Source organism: Panthera onca, chromosome B1 (genome assembly GCF_046562875.1).
Source record: "Panthera onca isolate mPanOnc1 chromosome B1, mPanOnc1 haplotype 2, whole genome shotgun sequence".
In the NCBI taxonomy this organism is placed as follows: Eukaryota; Metazoa; Chordata; class Mammalia; order Carnivora; family Felidae; genus Panthera; species Panthera onca.
In genome coordinates, this window is record NC_138342.1 from 78,302,588 (window position 1) to 78,319,540 (window position 16,953).

Here is a 16,953-nt window from a genome sequence, read left to right on the forward strand (position 1 = left end):
CTTTGGCATTCCTTGGCTTGTAGATCCTTGCCTTCATTGTCACATTGCATGTTCTTTGTTGACATGTCTATCTGTAAATTTCCCCTTTTTTGTAAGGATACCAGTGGGTAGGGTAGGGTTCACCCTAATTTTAACTTCATTATGTCAGTAAAGACCCTATCTCCAAATAAACACATTCTGAGGTGCTAGGGTGTTATTTATCACATGAATTTTGGAGGGACACAGTTCAACCCACAACTGGTATTGCCAGAAGCAGGTAGATAGGAAAGGCATCTTAGAGTAGATTTCTGTTACTGTCCTTTCCATGATGAAAGGGTCCAGTGTAATCAACTTGCCTCCAGACAATTGACTGACTCTCCCAAAGAATAGTGCTATTGTCAGAACTCTTTGTTGGCCTGTGCTCTTGGCAGGTTAAATATTTGTTGGTAACAGTAATCAGATAAATCTTGGTGTGGGACCATCTTGTTGATCTGTATACACAGCCTCTATTCCTGTTTCCATGGCCATTTGTTTATAGACCGAGTGATCAAGCATTCAAGTGGCTGTGTTGTTATTGGTGTTCACAAAATAGATCATCTTGTCTTCCTCATTACTCAAAATTTCCTCTATAGTAGATGCACTTTGATGAACATTCCCAAGGAAAACTGTTGCTCTTGCATTCTGTTCTCAGAAAAACTCCTGAGAAGTTCAACGGTGCACCTCTTTCCCAGACTTCTGGTCACCAGTCTTCTATTCTTTTTTTTAAAAATTTTTTTTTTAACGTTTATTTATTTTTGAGACAGAGAGAGACAGAGCATGAACGGGGGAGGGTCACAGAGAGAAGGAGACACAGAATCTGAAACAGGCTCCAGGCTCTGAGCTGTCAGCACAGAGCCCGACGCGGGGCTCGAACCCACGGACCGTGAGATCATGACCTGAGCCGAAGTCGGACACTTAACCGACTGAGCCACCCAGGCGCCCCACCAGTCTTCTATTCTTATTCTCTTCCTTAGCTCCTGTCCATCATATATCATAGCTCTCTACCCCTGGCCACCTCTTTTTATACAAAGTGGATGGTAAGATGTACTGCCCAAACCTTTCTTAAATGAGGCTAAACCATTTAACCTCATTTTTTGTTTACTTCACTTTGGGCTTCTTCTAATAGTATGTGAACTCTTTGAAAACCAAGTTCAAGATTTTCCCCTCACTTTATCTGATTGTAAAGAATTCCCCAAATGCCATAAATCCTGTTTGAAGGAGGGGCAGAGTAAAGCAGAAGTAGGTACAGTGGGAGCCTGGGACAGCTGCAGCGGCAGCTTATTTGTTCCTCCTGAGCCTGCTCAAGTTCAGTTTCAAATCTCCCATTTTCACTTAATGATGGGTTGCTGCTCTTCATACTCAGTTTTAAGGTTGGTGGGTGAGATAACCAGATCACATAACAACTCAAGTCTCATGGTCACTTGATGTGCCATGATCAACCATTCTGTTCCTATCAGGACTCCTTTCAAGCCAACGATTTTTTCACAAAAAGACATCAGTCTCTTCTGCTTTTATTAAATCTTTTTTTTTTTTTTTTTAATGCTTATTTATTTATTTATTTGAGAGAGAGACAGGCAGACAGACAGCATGAGCAGGGGAGGGACAGAGACAAAGGGAGACACAGAATCCGAAACAGGCTTCAGGCTCTGAGGTGTCAGCACAGAGCCAGACACAGGGCTTGAACTCACAAACCATGACATCATGACCTGAGCTGAAGTCGGACGCTTAACTGAGACACCCACGTGCCCCAAGTCCCTTCTGCTTTTAAAATGTGAATTTGTTCCAGTGCAGTAAATACGTTAAACAGCAATTTTAGTATAACCTAAATTTTAGGTTATTTATGTGCAGTGTTGTTCGTGAGAAGTACTAGGTGAACACAGAACACTGCACCCAGCTGCACTGAGCCACATAGATTACATAAAATGCACACACCCCAGACATGTACTGGCTGCCTCATTTCACCATGCTTATTTTCCCACAAGGCTGTGTTTTGCTATTCTTTCACATTGGTGAACTTTTCTATTGGAAAAACACCCATTCAACATCCCAAACATATTAAGCAATTTCATTAAAAAATATCAGGTAGTACATATAAGAAGGTTTAAGTATTGAGGAAAAGCTTGAAATAAATGTTTGGGAAGGAATGAGAACATGTGCTATATCCTGAGCCACAGGCATAAAGGAATGCACATTGTGGAGCATCAGAGACAGTGCCCCAAAGTTATATGGCTGGACTGTCATCATATATTGGGAAGTCATAAAGAAAGGCGTAAAGAAATAGAAGAAAAGGAAAGATTGTTGAGCATCTGAATTAAAGACAAAAGTGAAAAAAGTCAGGAACAACCTTTTCCGTATAGATCTTTTTTTTAAGAAAATAAGTGTGTACTGTGGAAGTAGCTTCTTTTGGTGCCCGTAGTGGTTGCTTTAGTAGCTGCAAATAGTGCTACAAATTCCTAAGCCATCGGGTGTCACACAAAGCCATGAGTGCAGATGGGAAAGCTGCAAAAGAATTTTTGAGCTGTGATACAGAAGTAAACCGAAGAAAGCAACTATACATTGAATTAAACTCAAATTTCATGAAACAGATATTTGTTATGAATGCATGCCTCACAGATCCCAAATCTGAAAAACAGAAAACAGGAATTAAGGTTTTGAAACATAGCATTACTGTGATATTCACTACTAGTGCCAGGTAGAGACTCGGAGCTGAAACCAGCAGTAGTTTATCACTGACCAAACAACGCTATGCCTTTTAAAAAAATAAGTCAGCCTTAGAGTTCACTACTGGTACAGGAAAAATGGGTGGAGTGCCCAAATCTGCAGTGATACTTTTACTTAATTCTCTGTTGTAAGAGGACTTTTGCAAAAACAAAAACGAAAAGACTTAAAACCCCTTCTAATGCATCAAGCCTCTCTCTCTACAAAAACTGAACTCAGCCCCGTTTTTTTCCTTCTTTTTCCTCAAAAAACCACCTGAGATAGCCTTGTGATAAATTTATGATTACAGCATTTATGGCTTATTGTTTAAAGTGAGTATTTACACTAATTGCTGTTATTGAAAGTGAGAATGCAGATGTGGTTATAGAATTTTGGAATAGATTTAACATCAGAATTTCATTAGTACCATTGTAAAAACCTGGAGTGATAAGAGCATTTGTATTATGTGTGGTGGAAAACTCTCCTTACCTTGATTTGCAATTTTGAAAGATTTGATTCTTACAGAGAAATTTTGAAAACTCAGAAAAAGGTGTGTTGATTGAGGAAAGAAGGTTGGATTTGAGAAAGTAAAAAGTGGAGATGTTGAAGAGATAGGGTCCCGCTGATGATCTAGCCACAGAACTCTTGTAGTAATTTGCTCCTGATAGCCATGTGGATACAGAAGGTAATCATGATAATGATGGTGAAGACTAAAAGGCTACACCATGACAGCTTAACACATCAGGTTGTCAGATGCTTTAAGTGTTACTGAAAACAGTTGTGCTGGTTTGAAGATACTGGTTTTAGTACTGAATACAGTAAGAGTCCTAGCATCCAGTTGCATTTAGAACCTTACAGACGGCATTAGTATGAGAGGAGGAGGCTAGCAAAGGAGCAGAAATGTATTTTTTTTTTATAATTTATCATTTATATTTTCAGCCAGTATAGCAGAGGTAACACAAGGATAGTGAGCCGTGCTGTTCCATAGCTGGCGTTAAGAAATTTGTTCATTTTCAGATAACCTTTTTTCTACCGCTTCACAGTAACTCACAAGCAGTCCTTCCAGTGCTAATACTCCCAGGCAAACTTCAGTTTACATTTATTGTGGTATTTATGCATTTCTTAGCCATTTAACGTGTGTGAAATTGTGCTATCCTGTTTCAAGGATCCTTCCTCTTTTTTTAACGTGTCACTGATGAAGTTTTTGAATGTTGTGCCTCTAACACGATTTTTCTGAAACACTAATTTTTTATTTTCCTGATTTTGCACAGTGCAGTAATTTTGGAAATGGCATATATTATATTGATTTTCTTGTGATTGGGGCTTTTAGAGACTTCATACAGCATCCTTATTAGCCACAGATTCTTTGAGAATCATTGCATCTACTTGGTCGTGACGCCCAAGTGACAGAGCACCTTGTAGTGTATCCTGGACCTCCTACAGAACCTTCTCAATCTTGGCCTCATTCATAACTGACAGTGTTAAGAGAGCTAGTTCATAAACAGATTAAGCAAAGAGGCCGACCCCGACCGATTGCTCTGCTCCTTTTTAGAGTTAGACAATATGTACCTTTTCTGTTTCCTTTTTTTTTTTTGAACGGCATTTGCAGCATGCCCCAGATAAGACGCCCCCATAAAATTCATGAAAGTGGTGTGGTGGTTCCCAGAATTGGGGGGGAGGGGGCGGTTATTTCCTATTCTTTGGCCTGCATGTGTCTTCCTGAGGTACCCACTGCTTCCTGCTTACCAAGTCCAGTTAGTGATGTCTTCAGTGTAGGTGATTAAAGTGATATTCTGTGGACTGTGCAAAACTATCAGTCCTAGAGTACCATATTATGAAAGAGCAGGAGACCCCTGAAGACTGTGAAGGTATATCTATCCCTGACCCTTCCCAGATGAAAACAAATTGCTTTTGCTTGTCCTTTCTAATTGGGATGGGGCAGTGGGTGAAGAAGCATGATAGATTTTAACTGCACGGTTATACTGATTTGCTCCATTAAAAATACCATATCTGATAGTAACTGCTACAATTGGGGTTATCACCTCTATGTTTATGATAACTAAAATAATTCTCCAAAACCCATCATCCAGCTTTTGTATAGGCCAAGGAGCCACAGTACATTGGGATGGGATGGTGATACCAGTTTCTGCAGTTCCTTCAGTAACATGGTGTTGCTGCTGTGGCTGATTCTACTTGTACTTCTCTTCTTCCTCTTTCTTCTTCTTCCATTTACCCCTCCTCAGTTTTAGGGACTTGAATTTGTCTCTTTCCTGCGAGAATGGCCCTTACTCTCTGGGCCAAGGAGCTAACATGAGATTACTGCCAGTCCTAAATATGCCTGTTCCAACTCTCCATTCTGGAACAGGAAAAATAACCACAGGATTAACTCATAACCCTACAGCCCACTGAGACAGAGTTAGGCCCAAACTCTTTGTGTCACTGGTGTAACCACTGGACTACATAGGTATATGTCCCTGCCGTGTGGAACTTTGTCACATTTCTGTGTGCAAGATAGGTATCACTCACAATTTTTAGTATTTGTACTTTGGGTAGTGAAAAAAAACCTAACAATTGTTGGATAAGGAAGGAGGTGAAAGAAAGCTTGAGGCTGTGTTTTTCTAGATCTTGTTTGTGTAGCATGTGGTACAGTTCTAAGCAGAGTTAGGTAAATGATTTTTGATTGACTAAAATATAAGATTTTTCCTACACATGACCCCAAGAATCTTTTTTTTTGCTTAAGTGTGGAATTTTAACCATTTTTTTTAAGTGAAGTTAAGTGACAAAAGAAGAAAGTGATTATATGAGTAACACTGATTATTCCCAGATTAATGTTTTGGTTTCACATAAGTTTCTATCATTGTGTTACTTTTATATTGTGGCTGAACAATTAATATTTGAGCCATTCTATAAATCAACACTGAAGTAAAAGTAACTTTTTTCTCTCAGTATTTGAAATTTGTAGGGAGGTATAAAATTGTGAGCATAGCTGAGATATTTGAGTCATTTTCTTTTACTTGCCATTAGGTTGGAGAGACTTCAGTATACCTGGATTATTTAGAGTAATTTGAGGAACATTATGGTCTTTTAGCTGATTTATTTCGAGTACTGTATGAAGTGTGAGTTACTGGATATGCAGTCAGGGTCTTGCATTTTGTGATCTTAAAGCAGCAATATTCTTTACCCTTAAAGATATAAATTTGTCAGTTTTCACAAGAACAGAAAGAAACATTTTTGGATTCTTAACTGAATGTGGTAAGTTCCAAATCAAGTCAAAATATAAATGTAATTGTCTTAAGACTTAACGTTATAGGTGATCTCCTTAATTGTTTTTTTTTTCCCCCATTAGGGAGAAGAATCAAATGAGTCTGCAGAATCTAGCAGTAATTGGGAAAAACAAGAAAGTATTGTATTGAAATTGCAAAAGGAATTTCCCAATTTTGATAAACAGGTGGGTAGTCATGAAAAGATTTAATCAGTGTGTATTAAGTGTTTGAAACAAAATAGTGTTTGCGATAAGCTGTGTAAAATCTCAAGATGCATTTTACACTTTTCTAATTTAATACTCTTTTTTATCAGTATTATAAAATACTTTCATACTACTTGTTAATTCCTCACACTGTTAACTGTATCAGCATAACAGCCATAATAATAACAAACATAACCGTAACAGTTGTAACTCCTGTATAAAATGTGAATATTTAGAAAACAAAGTTAGCTGTTCGCATTTTTCATATTCTTGTCCTTTAAATTTCTCATTAAGAATTTTAAAGGGGTGGTTGAGTGGCTCAGTCGGGTAAGCATGTGACTCTTGATCTCTGCTCAGGTCATGGGCTCACAGTTTGGTGAGTTTGAGGCCCATGTCAGGCTCTGCACTGACAGTGTGGAGCCTGCTTGAGAGTGTCTCCCTCCCTCTCTCTCTGTCCGTGCCCTGCTCGCTTGCTCTCTCTCTCTCTCTCTCTCTCTCAAAAAATAAACAAATAAACTTAAAAAAAAAAAAAAAAAAAGAATTTTAAAGTGTCGGGGCATCTGGCTGGCTCAGTCAGAAGTAGGTCCGACTCCTGATCTCAGGGTCGTAGATTTGAGCCCCACACTTGGTGTAGAGATTACTAAATAAATAAATAAATGAACTTAAAAAAAAAAAAGAAATTTACTTATTTTGTTTTAATTTCTATTTTTTTTAGAGAAAGAGAGAGCACACATGTGTGAGTGGTGAGCCAGGGAGAGGGGCAGCGGGAAGGAAAGAGAGAATCGTAGGCATGCTCCACACTCGTTACAGAGCCCGATGCAGGGCTGTATCCCACCATCCTGGGATCATGACCTGAGCCGCAATCAAGAATCAGTTGCTCAGCTCAACTGACTAAACTACTGAGGCACCCCACCCTCAGAAAAGAATTTTAAAGTGTAATATTACATCTTGGTACTTTAATATTCCATAAGCTTTGTTTTACTTGTTAAATAGTAAGAAGAATTTCAGAGCCACGCATGCCACTGGTAAAAGTGCCTCTGTTTAATCACATAAATGTATGTGGAAGCACATTATTTGTTTAACATTTAGAATACATTTACACTTGCATTATTTTATTCAGGTATATGCACAGGTAGTATTTTGATGAGCTAAATGCAAAATCTTGTTCTGTTTGTTCTTTACATGTGTTGAAACTATATGTTTTGAAGTTGGCAGTTTGTAAAAGCCTAACTGCATGTTAAAGTTTGAGCAGATATTTTTGATCCTCAAGTTTTCAGAGCACTTCATAGGGAGAGGAGAAATGCAGAAAAAGTCAAACTGCTTTTCCTTTGAAGACTTACGTATTCACCCAAGTACACATACACAGAAAGTATCTGTAAAGCAGCATGAAAACAGGTGTGAAATAATCAGCTATGAATTGTTAAGTGATTGACTTATTTTTAGAAGAGTATACAAGTTCTACAAGTTGCTAATTTTAGATTTTTAACAAAAAGATCAATGACTTATTTCTAGGAACTAAGGGAAGTACTCAAGGAACATGAATGGATGTACACAGAAGCTTTAGAATCTTTAAAAGTGTTTGCAGAAGACCAAGGTAACTAGCTCCTTTGTCATAGAAAGCACATACTTCCCATTGTATTCTGTATTTTGGTATATAAGAAAATGGTAAACCTATGAACTAATAAGCAGTGAATGGGATTGCAAAAGATACTGGAAATAATGATGTAAAAAGTTTTTAAATGAGTAGTTTCCATATGTTAATGGCACTATAAAATGAAATAGAAAATATTTTTTTTCTGTTTAGCTAACTTTTTTTTTTAATAGGGCTACTTTTAAATTGCCATGTATTTTTGAGCATAAAAGAAACATCTTTTTAACATTTTAACATCTCTCAGGATGGATCGTATGATTGCTTGTGTTTTATAATCACTGAAATATAGGTGTCCTAGCCTGCCCTTACATGAATATCAAAAGTGCACCACTATCAGAAACCTAAAAGATGAATATCACTGGCATGGAAGAAAGTCCCTAAACCAGTATTGGAGCACTTTTAACTTTCAGAACCAAACAGTAGAGAAGTGGTGGAGAAGAGTTGAATGTTTATTCACATCCTTAAGCAATAATCAGTTAGATCAGCTCTTCATAATTTCATAGCCAATTTAAAAAGGCCAGTACAGTGGCATTGGGGTTTTTTGTTTTCATTTTTTAATGAAGTCTTCTAAGAAATACCCTAGTATGGGTGCTCTTGATGGCACAGAGAATTGATAGTCTGCGGAAAGAAGGAAGCCACCAAATCACCAGTTCTGAGTCTGAAGAATGATTCAAAAGAGATAGATTGTGAATGTGGAGAATTTAAGGAATACTTTATCCAATTTATTTTTCCTTTTTTTGACATATGCACCAGAATGAATGTATAATAATGTGTAAGTCTGAAAGTTCTTTGAGTCAGTAGAACAAACATCCTAAACAGTAAACTAACATGTTATAGGCTAACTGGTAAGAGCTAACAGAACCTCTTCAATCACAGACATCTTAGAAATCTATGGAATATGATGGATAAACCAGCGAAAAAGTAGCAGTGCCTTTCAGTAATGATATATTTAAATAGGTGGAGATGGCAATGGAAAATTAATATAATAGGAATGGTTTTAATTTAGGGTGAACATTGTTTTTGCTATACCCATCAGTGTTGGCATAGAGATGGGGCTGCTAAGTGACATTGGGGATATCTTGTGAGTATGCAGCTGCCATTTATATTCTCAGGACCTTTGTTAGAAAATGGGGGTTTATATTCGGTTTTTTAAAACTTACCACCTATTTTTTTAAACTAATTATTTCAGCTCATTGTACGACTTCAGATTCTACTTCAGTATTTCTCTTTAAAGTATATCAAGATTTAATAAATTATAGTTGAATTCTGTATTCAAAACGACAATATCATGTTTAGGTATTTTTTTATCTTACTTGAAGGCTTGTATTTATATCTTTCTAATTTAATTATTTTTGTCTACCTATATAGATATGCAGTATGCTTCACAAAGTGAATTTCCAAATGGAAAAGAAGCTTCTTCAAGAAGTCAGAATTATCCTAAAAATTCAGCTAAAACAAAACTGAAACAGAAATGTTCCATGAAACCACAAAATGGTTTTAATAAGAAACGTAAAAAAAATGTATTTAATCCTAAGAGAGTTATTGAAGACTCTGAATATGATTCGGGTTCTGATGTTGGCAGCTCACTAGATGAGGACTACAGTAGTGGTGAAGAAGTGATGGAGGATGGCTATAAGGGTAAAATTCTTCACTTTCTTCAGGATGCTTCAATTGGTGAACTAACTTTGATTCCTCAGTGTTCTCAGAAAAAGGCTCAGAAGATAACTGAACTCCGGCCCTTTAATAGTTGGGAAGCTCTGGTAAGGCTACATTACTTTTTTTTCCCCTGTCTGTGTGTGTGTATATATATATATGTGTGTGTGTGTGTTTAATTCACAGTACCGTTTATAGTCAAGGTGTCTTCAGCCCAGGGAAGCATAGATGGGTCGCCCCATCCTGTGTAGAGTCAAACATTACTTTCATTGTAAGCCAATAGTATTTCAAATAGTGTCATATGACCTAATTTTGAATGAATTAAGGGGTGATTTTCCTGAAAAACCCCAAGCTGATTGGCTGGGCATACTGTCACTCATTCTTTTGCATAGAAACTTGGTTCATTTCACTGCAGAAGAAGAAATTAGAGCTTACATTTAGGAAGGAGTCGTTTGCTAGCCTGTTCTGATCTGTTACTGCTGAGACTCCATGCAGAAAGCAAGAATGTGGCAGAAGTTTTACTACAGCTACTTGAAGAGCAATAGCAACGTCCAGGGGAGCTCCATGATTCAAATACCAGCTTCAGTGTTTTATGCTTCACCTCAAAAGAAGCAATTCTTTATTTTCTTTTTCTTTTAAAAGTGACAGCTCAATCTCTAACATGTTTTTCTTGGTTAAACAACACGGCCATTTTATGGAGTGTAGCAGGCTGCAAGCGTTTTTTATTGGAAAGATAGTGTGTGAAGCCTAGAATTCAGGCATTAGGTGAAGGGAAGGCATAAGCAACTGGTAAGTACACTTTGCATGATCATTTTATGGAATTTGATCTATAAACAAATGCTATCCAAAATACCTGTATTTTGAGTTTTGTAAGTGTCAGCAGTCAGCAAATCTTACTCATACAGAGGAATAGAAGAACTCTGTCTTTTAAATTTTGCCTTGACTTTTGTGAGAATGGGGGCTTTTATATCATGAATTGTATATATAGGCCCTGCTGTGAAAACACTGTGGATGGTTTTTTACAGCTTTAGAAGATCAGCTGCCTCTTGAATCTTTATAAGTTTTAAGGAAGTTTCGTGCTCTATCTTTGGGAGGAAAGTTGCTTTTGTGATTAATTTTATACTTGTGACAAATCTGTAAGAGCTAAGTTCCCTTAGTGTCTTTAAAAGTGGCAGTGTGGGAGGGTCCCTGAACAGTGGTTCTAGAAAGCATTTTTTAAAAAGTTAAGATATTTGAAAAATAAAGAAACAATATTGCTAGTATTTGGTAGCTTAAAAAAAATAAAATAAATAAAGCCACTCATTTTGCCTGCAGCCTTTGCTTTTCCAGAGAACATCTGTCAAAGCAGGCCCTTTCAAAACTTGTTCGGCTTTGCCTGAGTGATTATTTGTTGAAGTATTTGCTGAAGGGCTTTCTTGTTCTTCTTTTCTTCCTTTTCTTCTTTCTTTTAATCTTTAATGGTCTCCTGTGTTATTGCAGAGTCAGCTGCTTGGGCTTGTTGGGATTCTAATTTATTTCATAAGGAATGCAATTATCTGCAGCCAGTGTATTTAGTAACTGTAACTACTTGCCCAAATATCTTATAGTTAAAGTAAATTATACCGGACTTATATGTGCCAGATGCTTTCAAAAATATTCAAGTTAACATGTAGAAAGCATGTTTCCCCCACTAATTAATCGGCATAGTTTAAATTAGTCTCAACATGAATTTTTTGTAGATTATGCATTACCTTTTTAAACCCCCTGTTGCATCTTGCCTCCTCTCTAGAAACTGAATGCAAAGACAGTATTTATTTGCTAGCCATTTAGTTAAATGTTGGTTATTTTATGTAACAGTTACAAAGTAAACCTGCTATTTCAGCAAAAACAGGACTTTGCTGTCCTGAAAAACGTAGGTAAATGAAGAGTTTTTGGAAATGAACAGTTAACATTGGCACATCCATGTATATGAGCTTTGAATTTTAATTTGCGTGGAACTTTTAAGCTTCTACTTTTAGTCATTTTAGAATTTTGAATGTGACTGATTTAGGGAGCAATTTTGTATCTTAAAATCATCAAAGATAAAGTTAATATTACATACACGGTACTACAAAGTTGTATATATGATTTACTACTTTATAGCATGTGAACTCTTAGCATTATTGTTGAAGCTATTTAATCTTAAGGACTGGGGAATTTGTGAGAACTTTAAGAGTCATTAGTATTTCATTTAAAAAGGCAAACTGAGCCAACAAATCAAGTACACATATGTTTTAATTATCATTTTTGCTAAAACAAGTCTACAACATTGGTAGATTAAATGTAATCATTACTGTTTCATTGCCTTATTAGAAAAACAGTTTGTGAAAATTAGGTTAGCAGTGCCTTTTAAAACAAAATGTGGGAAGTACATCATTATGACTTTCTTGTCAGAATTACACTTTTTAAACATTAAATGTTGTAAGATATTCTAGTCACCCTTCTTTTTACATGAGAGTTTGTTTAACAAAATAAGTGCATTGTTTACAAGGGTGTTTATGTTCTCAGCTTTATGCCTGTTTTCTTTGAACCAGAATTTATTGTTTGCCAGATTTCTTCATAATTTTTCTGTGTTTTTCTGCTTTAGTAAAGGATGTGTTTATTGTAAGAATAGACTTTGGAAATACAGCAAGCCAATGTCAGTTTAAAACATGCTGTTAATGTGGTAAAATTGGTATTTTAATTGCCATATTTCACACATTTGATGGCATCAGTTCACCAGCCACTTACTGAGTTTGTGTCTAGTCTTGTGCAGAGTATGGTGGGGACTGTTGTCTGTGATAATCTTATTATGCTGCATCTTTTATACCTTAATCTGAATAGTAATGTGTGCTGACCAAAGGAAGATACCTGAGTAACTCATTCATGAATAACTCACCTTAAAACTTCATCTATGCATCTGTTCTTCCTTAACATTTAGGTCAGTGTAGATGCAGTTTTCCTTGATCGCTAACCATGCAACCCAGGTTTTAGTTCATGCCAAAACCCTTCATGCTCATTGTACTGTTCTCAACTGCTGGTAACTTGGACCACAGGTTTTCTTTTCTGCTTTGTTTTCCCAGTGGTTATTGTAAAATGTCTGCTTAAGTTTGTCACTTAAAGCATGGTAATGCCTGTTCCTTCCTTCCTTATAGGGTCATTTTCAATAAATTATGTTTAGGATGACTGTATTCTGGCTTTATTTTTATTTGCATAAGTTTGACAAACATTTATAAAATGTATTATAAATGCATTTTGAGTACTTCGTCAGCTGCTGCCAGGTATTTATAGCAGTGAATAAGATTAGGACTCTGTCCTCAAAAATATTACTTCTTAGGTAGGGAGTTAAATCTGGCCTTAAACAATCCCTCCCTTCCTGTAGAAATTAAAAGATACTTGTATTGTAAGAGTGACACACTGTGGCAGGAGAGAGGTACTTCAGTATGTGGCTTTTTAAAAGAAAAAAGTCCCCGAAGTGATACTAGAGTCTTTTAATCAAAGAGGTGGTAATCAGGACCATATTGATGTTCTTTTTTTTTTTTTTTTTCCACATAATTATCCAGCAAGTAGGAATTGCTTTTTCCCCCCTTTCTTCCACCTGAAAAAAAATAGCTTTATCATATTTTTTGGAGGAATAATTTTTCTTTGTCTAAAACAATACCTCCAAGAACAAAGAAGGTCAGGTTAGCCAAAATTCTGCCAAAGATGCCCACCACTTAAGGCTTTGTTGAGCATCTTATTTGTGCACCTGTTTGTGTATTTCATATTATGTAAATAGGACCATATTTTCTATGCTCATCCATAACTGTAGATTTACTAGTAGATCCTGCATTTACAGAGTCTCTGCATTTCTTAAAGCCTTTTGTGGTGAGGTATTTTGGTGAAGTATTTTATAGAATTATTAACATGCCTTTTGTCTTCAGGAAACAGTCATTTAACAGTAGAGTGTTCTTATACATTTCCCTAAGTGCCAGCTCATCTCTCTCTTTCTCTTCATCTCTCCATCTGTCTCTCTTCATCTCTCCATCTCTCCATCTCTCTCTCTCTCTCTCTCTCTCTCTCTCTCTCTCTCTCACACACACACACACACACGCACACACACACACACACACACCATTAATAAAGATATGGAATTACGTATTGAGATTTATTTAAGTTAATATAATTTTGAAGATCATTTTTTAGTATCTACATTATGACTTTGTAAATGCCTTTCTTAGCCATGTAGTATATTACATGATTACTTTTTTTTCCTTGCTTAGCATTTTGTTTTCTCTAGGTAATAGTGGTCTTGGTTTTACTTTGTCCAGTTTTCTCTATATTTATTATTTCAAACTTTCCCAGCTGTCTAAATTTCCCCTCAGTTTTAGACACCTCAGGTATTCCATTTGTATTTCATCTTCCTATAAAAAAAGTCTCATCTGGAATCTTAAGACATCCTCTGGTTTAGACTGGTTGGATTATAGGCCCGCTATTCAGCTGTGACCTTGGTATGTTATTTCCCTGACATCCAGAGGAATCCTTGTTGTCTCTTGTGTGTTGGATCTCTTCTTCCTGAATTTCATGCATGCCTCTTTATTCTCTTGGTTTTGTGAGTACATACTAGGAGGTAACAGGTGGGGGAATAATATAGTGGTGCTAGATCGCCTGATTTCGAGTCCCAGTTGTGACATTTCTAATATTTATCTGACCTATAGCAAGTTCTTATTCTACATTTCTTAATTTGTAAGTTGGGTGTAATTATGGTACTGACCTTAAGTCTAAGGAAGTCTAAGGGTTAAATAAGTGCCCATTCAGCTGAATTCTGGTTCTTAGAAAATGTTAGCTGTAGAGATCCACAATATTTTGCTCTGGAAGTGTTGTATATATTTCTAGTGAAATGCTAAGAAACTGTTGTTTTCTTCTTATCCTCCATATCAGTTATAGCCATATCAAATGCAACTTTTTTTGGATCAAGAACAGTTTTTCTTTCTGTACTTTAAGCTGCCTCGAGGCTTTTAAACAGATTTATGGCTGGTTACAGTACCCACAATATATTAAGATGACATTTTTTTCACCCTCCCTTTGTGGTAATTTGACAAAGGTCTGTCCAGTGGGATATAAGCAGAAGTATATTGTGACTTTTGGAAAGTGCCCTTATAGGATCCCTTCTTCCTGTTGACTGAGATGTCAGTATGATAGTAGGAACCCCATGTATTGAGGATATGAAGCAACAAAGTAGAAAAATCCTTGATTTGGGAACCATCATATTGGATCTGAAGTGTTTCCACAGGTCTTCGTTTACATGAGAGAGAAATAAACTTGTTGTATTTAAACGCTTAGTGTTTTGGATTTACTGTTACTCATAACTGAACCAAATCCTGACAATTTCATCTTTCAGTGAAACCTTTTCCTTGAAAATCTGATGTTTTACATTCATGGACAACGTACATTACTGGGTAGATTTAAATTCTAAACTGGCAACAATAATTTGGACCATCTCCGATGTTGGTTGGCTTAAATGGGAGGAGAGGTAGGGACAGTAGGAAGTCCCAAGGGAGGTAAATTTTGAAATTTTGACTTCAAAAATAACCAAAATGTCAAGCTCATTTAAAAATTTCAGTAACCAATCAAACTGATGCAGCTTGAAGTAAGAGTTACCTTTTGCACTCTCCTCGATTTCCTCTACAAGAATTTCAAACATAAAAAATTAGAATAAGGTAGCAAAGCCCCATGTCCTCAGCAGCAGCTTCAGTTCCTGGCTGATATCTGATCTTGTTTCATCTATATCCTCATCCACTTTCTTCTGTCTCATATTATTTTGAAGCAAATCTCAGAATTCATTTTATCCATAAAAATCTAAATATCTCAAAAAAGATATTTTCCCTAAACAAAACTAACTACATTGTCACATCTAATAAAAATCATCAATAATTCCTTAATGTTAGGAAATATCCAGAAAGAAAATGTCTGCATTCAGTGTTCAAATTTTGTTTCTCATAAATGGTGTAAGTTTTTTTGTTAAGTAATTTTGAATTAGAATCCATTAAATAAGGTCTACCTGCTGAGATTGTTTGATATCAGTCTTTTTTTTTTTTTTTAATATTTATTTTTGGGAAAGCACAAGCAGAGAGAAGGGGACCAAGGGTCCAAAGTGGGCTCTGTGCTGACTGACTGAGCCACTCAGGGCCCCATTGATATCAGTCTTTTAATTCTCTTTTAATCTGTAGGTCCCCCACCCATCTATCTTTCTTTCTTTCTTTTCCTATAATATCTTTGGTGAAGGAACTGGATCATTTTTTCTACAGTTTCCCAGTCTGGATTTTTCTCCTTCTGGCTGTTTCTTTTTTGTAATGTTAGTTTATTTCTTCTCTAGATTCTGATGTAATTGAATTGATCTTCTTTGGGCCAATGTAGTTCTTTCTTATTTCTGGCCTTATTACTCTGGAAGAATTTTCTAGGTCCTAGATTATATTAGTCTCTGAGAAAAGTGCCCATGGAGTTTTGTACTTTCCCTCATAATACCAGTTATTACACTTAAAATTATTGGTTGCATATCTTTCCCAATGACTATAAACCACATGAAGATAGGGACTGTGTCTACATGCCAGGTACCTTCACCAGCTAAGCTAATATTTGCCAAAAAATTAGAGAGCAGTAAATGGTAGTTGTTTACAAAAAAAATGTTTTGTTTTTTTAAACTTTTAAAAGGTCTTTTTTTTTTTTTTTTTTTTTTTTAATTTGGGAGGTAGTAATTAATTGTAGTGAAAAGAAAACAGTATGGACTTTGGAATCTTATCGTACTGTGTGACCTTGGAAATTGTACCTTGGTTTATTCATCCAGAATTGGTGGATTGATCTGGAGTTATTGTGAAGATTTAATGAGTTAGTGAATAAAAGACATCTAGTAGTTTCTAGACCATAAAAGTTACACAATCTATGTTCTTTATTTCCTGGTTATTCTTGTTCTCTCACAGACATACACATCATAAACATATACACTAACACACACCCACAAAAGACATGAGATTGGTTTTAGGCCTATAGTTTTGGGGTTCCTTTAAAAATATATTTAATTGGGGCACCTGGGTGGCTCAGGTGAGTGACAGACACTTGGTTTGGCTAAGATCATGATCTGACAGTGGCAGGATCAGCCTGCATCAGGCTCCACACTGAGCTTAGAGCCTGCTTTGGGATTCTCCCTCTCCCTCTTTCTCTGCCCCCTCCCTCTTGGTGTGCACATGCTTTCTCTCTCTCTCCAAATACATAAACTTTAAAAAATAAAAATATATTCCTTTTTTGTTGTTGTTTTGTTTTTTTTGAGAGAGAGTGCATATACTCGCACAAGCAGTGGGGAGGGGCAGAGTGAGAATCTCAGCAGGCTCCATGTTGGGGCTCAATGCTGGGGCTCCATCCCACCAACGTGAGAGCATGACCTGAGCTAAACCAAGAGTCCATGGCTCAACCTACTGAACCACGCTGGTGCCCCAAT

The 16,953-nt window shown here is 36.5% G+C and overlaps 1 protein-coding gene across 6 annotated transcripts in view; it reads left to right on the top strand.

Moving 5' to 3' along the window:
- The window catches only part of SMARCAD1 (SNF2 related chromatin remodeling ATPase with DExD box 1), a 78,511-nt gene that overhangs the window by 33,907 nt on the left and 27,651 nt on the right, over positions 1–16,953 (top strand). For all 6 annotated transcript variants that reach the window (XM_078445875.1, XM_078445876.2, XM_081795555.1 and 3 more), the window contains exons 7-9: positions 6,062–6,163; positions 7,694–7,775; positions 9,201–9,592. In XM_078445875.1, coding sequence (XP_078302001.1) covers positions 6,062–6,163; positions 7,694–7,775; positions 9,201–9,592 — 576 coding nt within the window. The remainder of the gene's footprint in view (positions 1–6,061; positions 6,164–7,693; positions 7,776–9,200; positions 9,593–16,953) is intronic.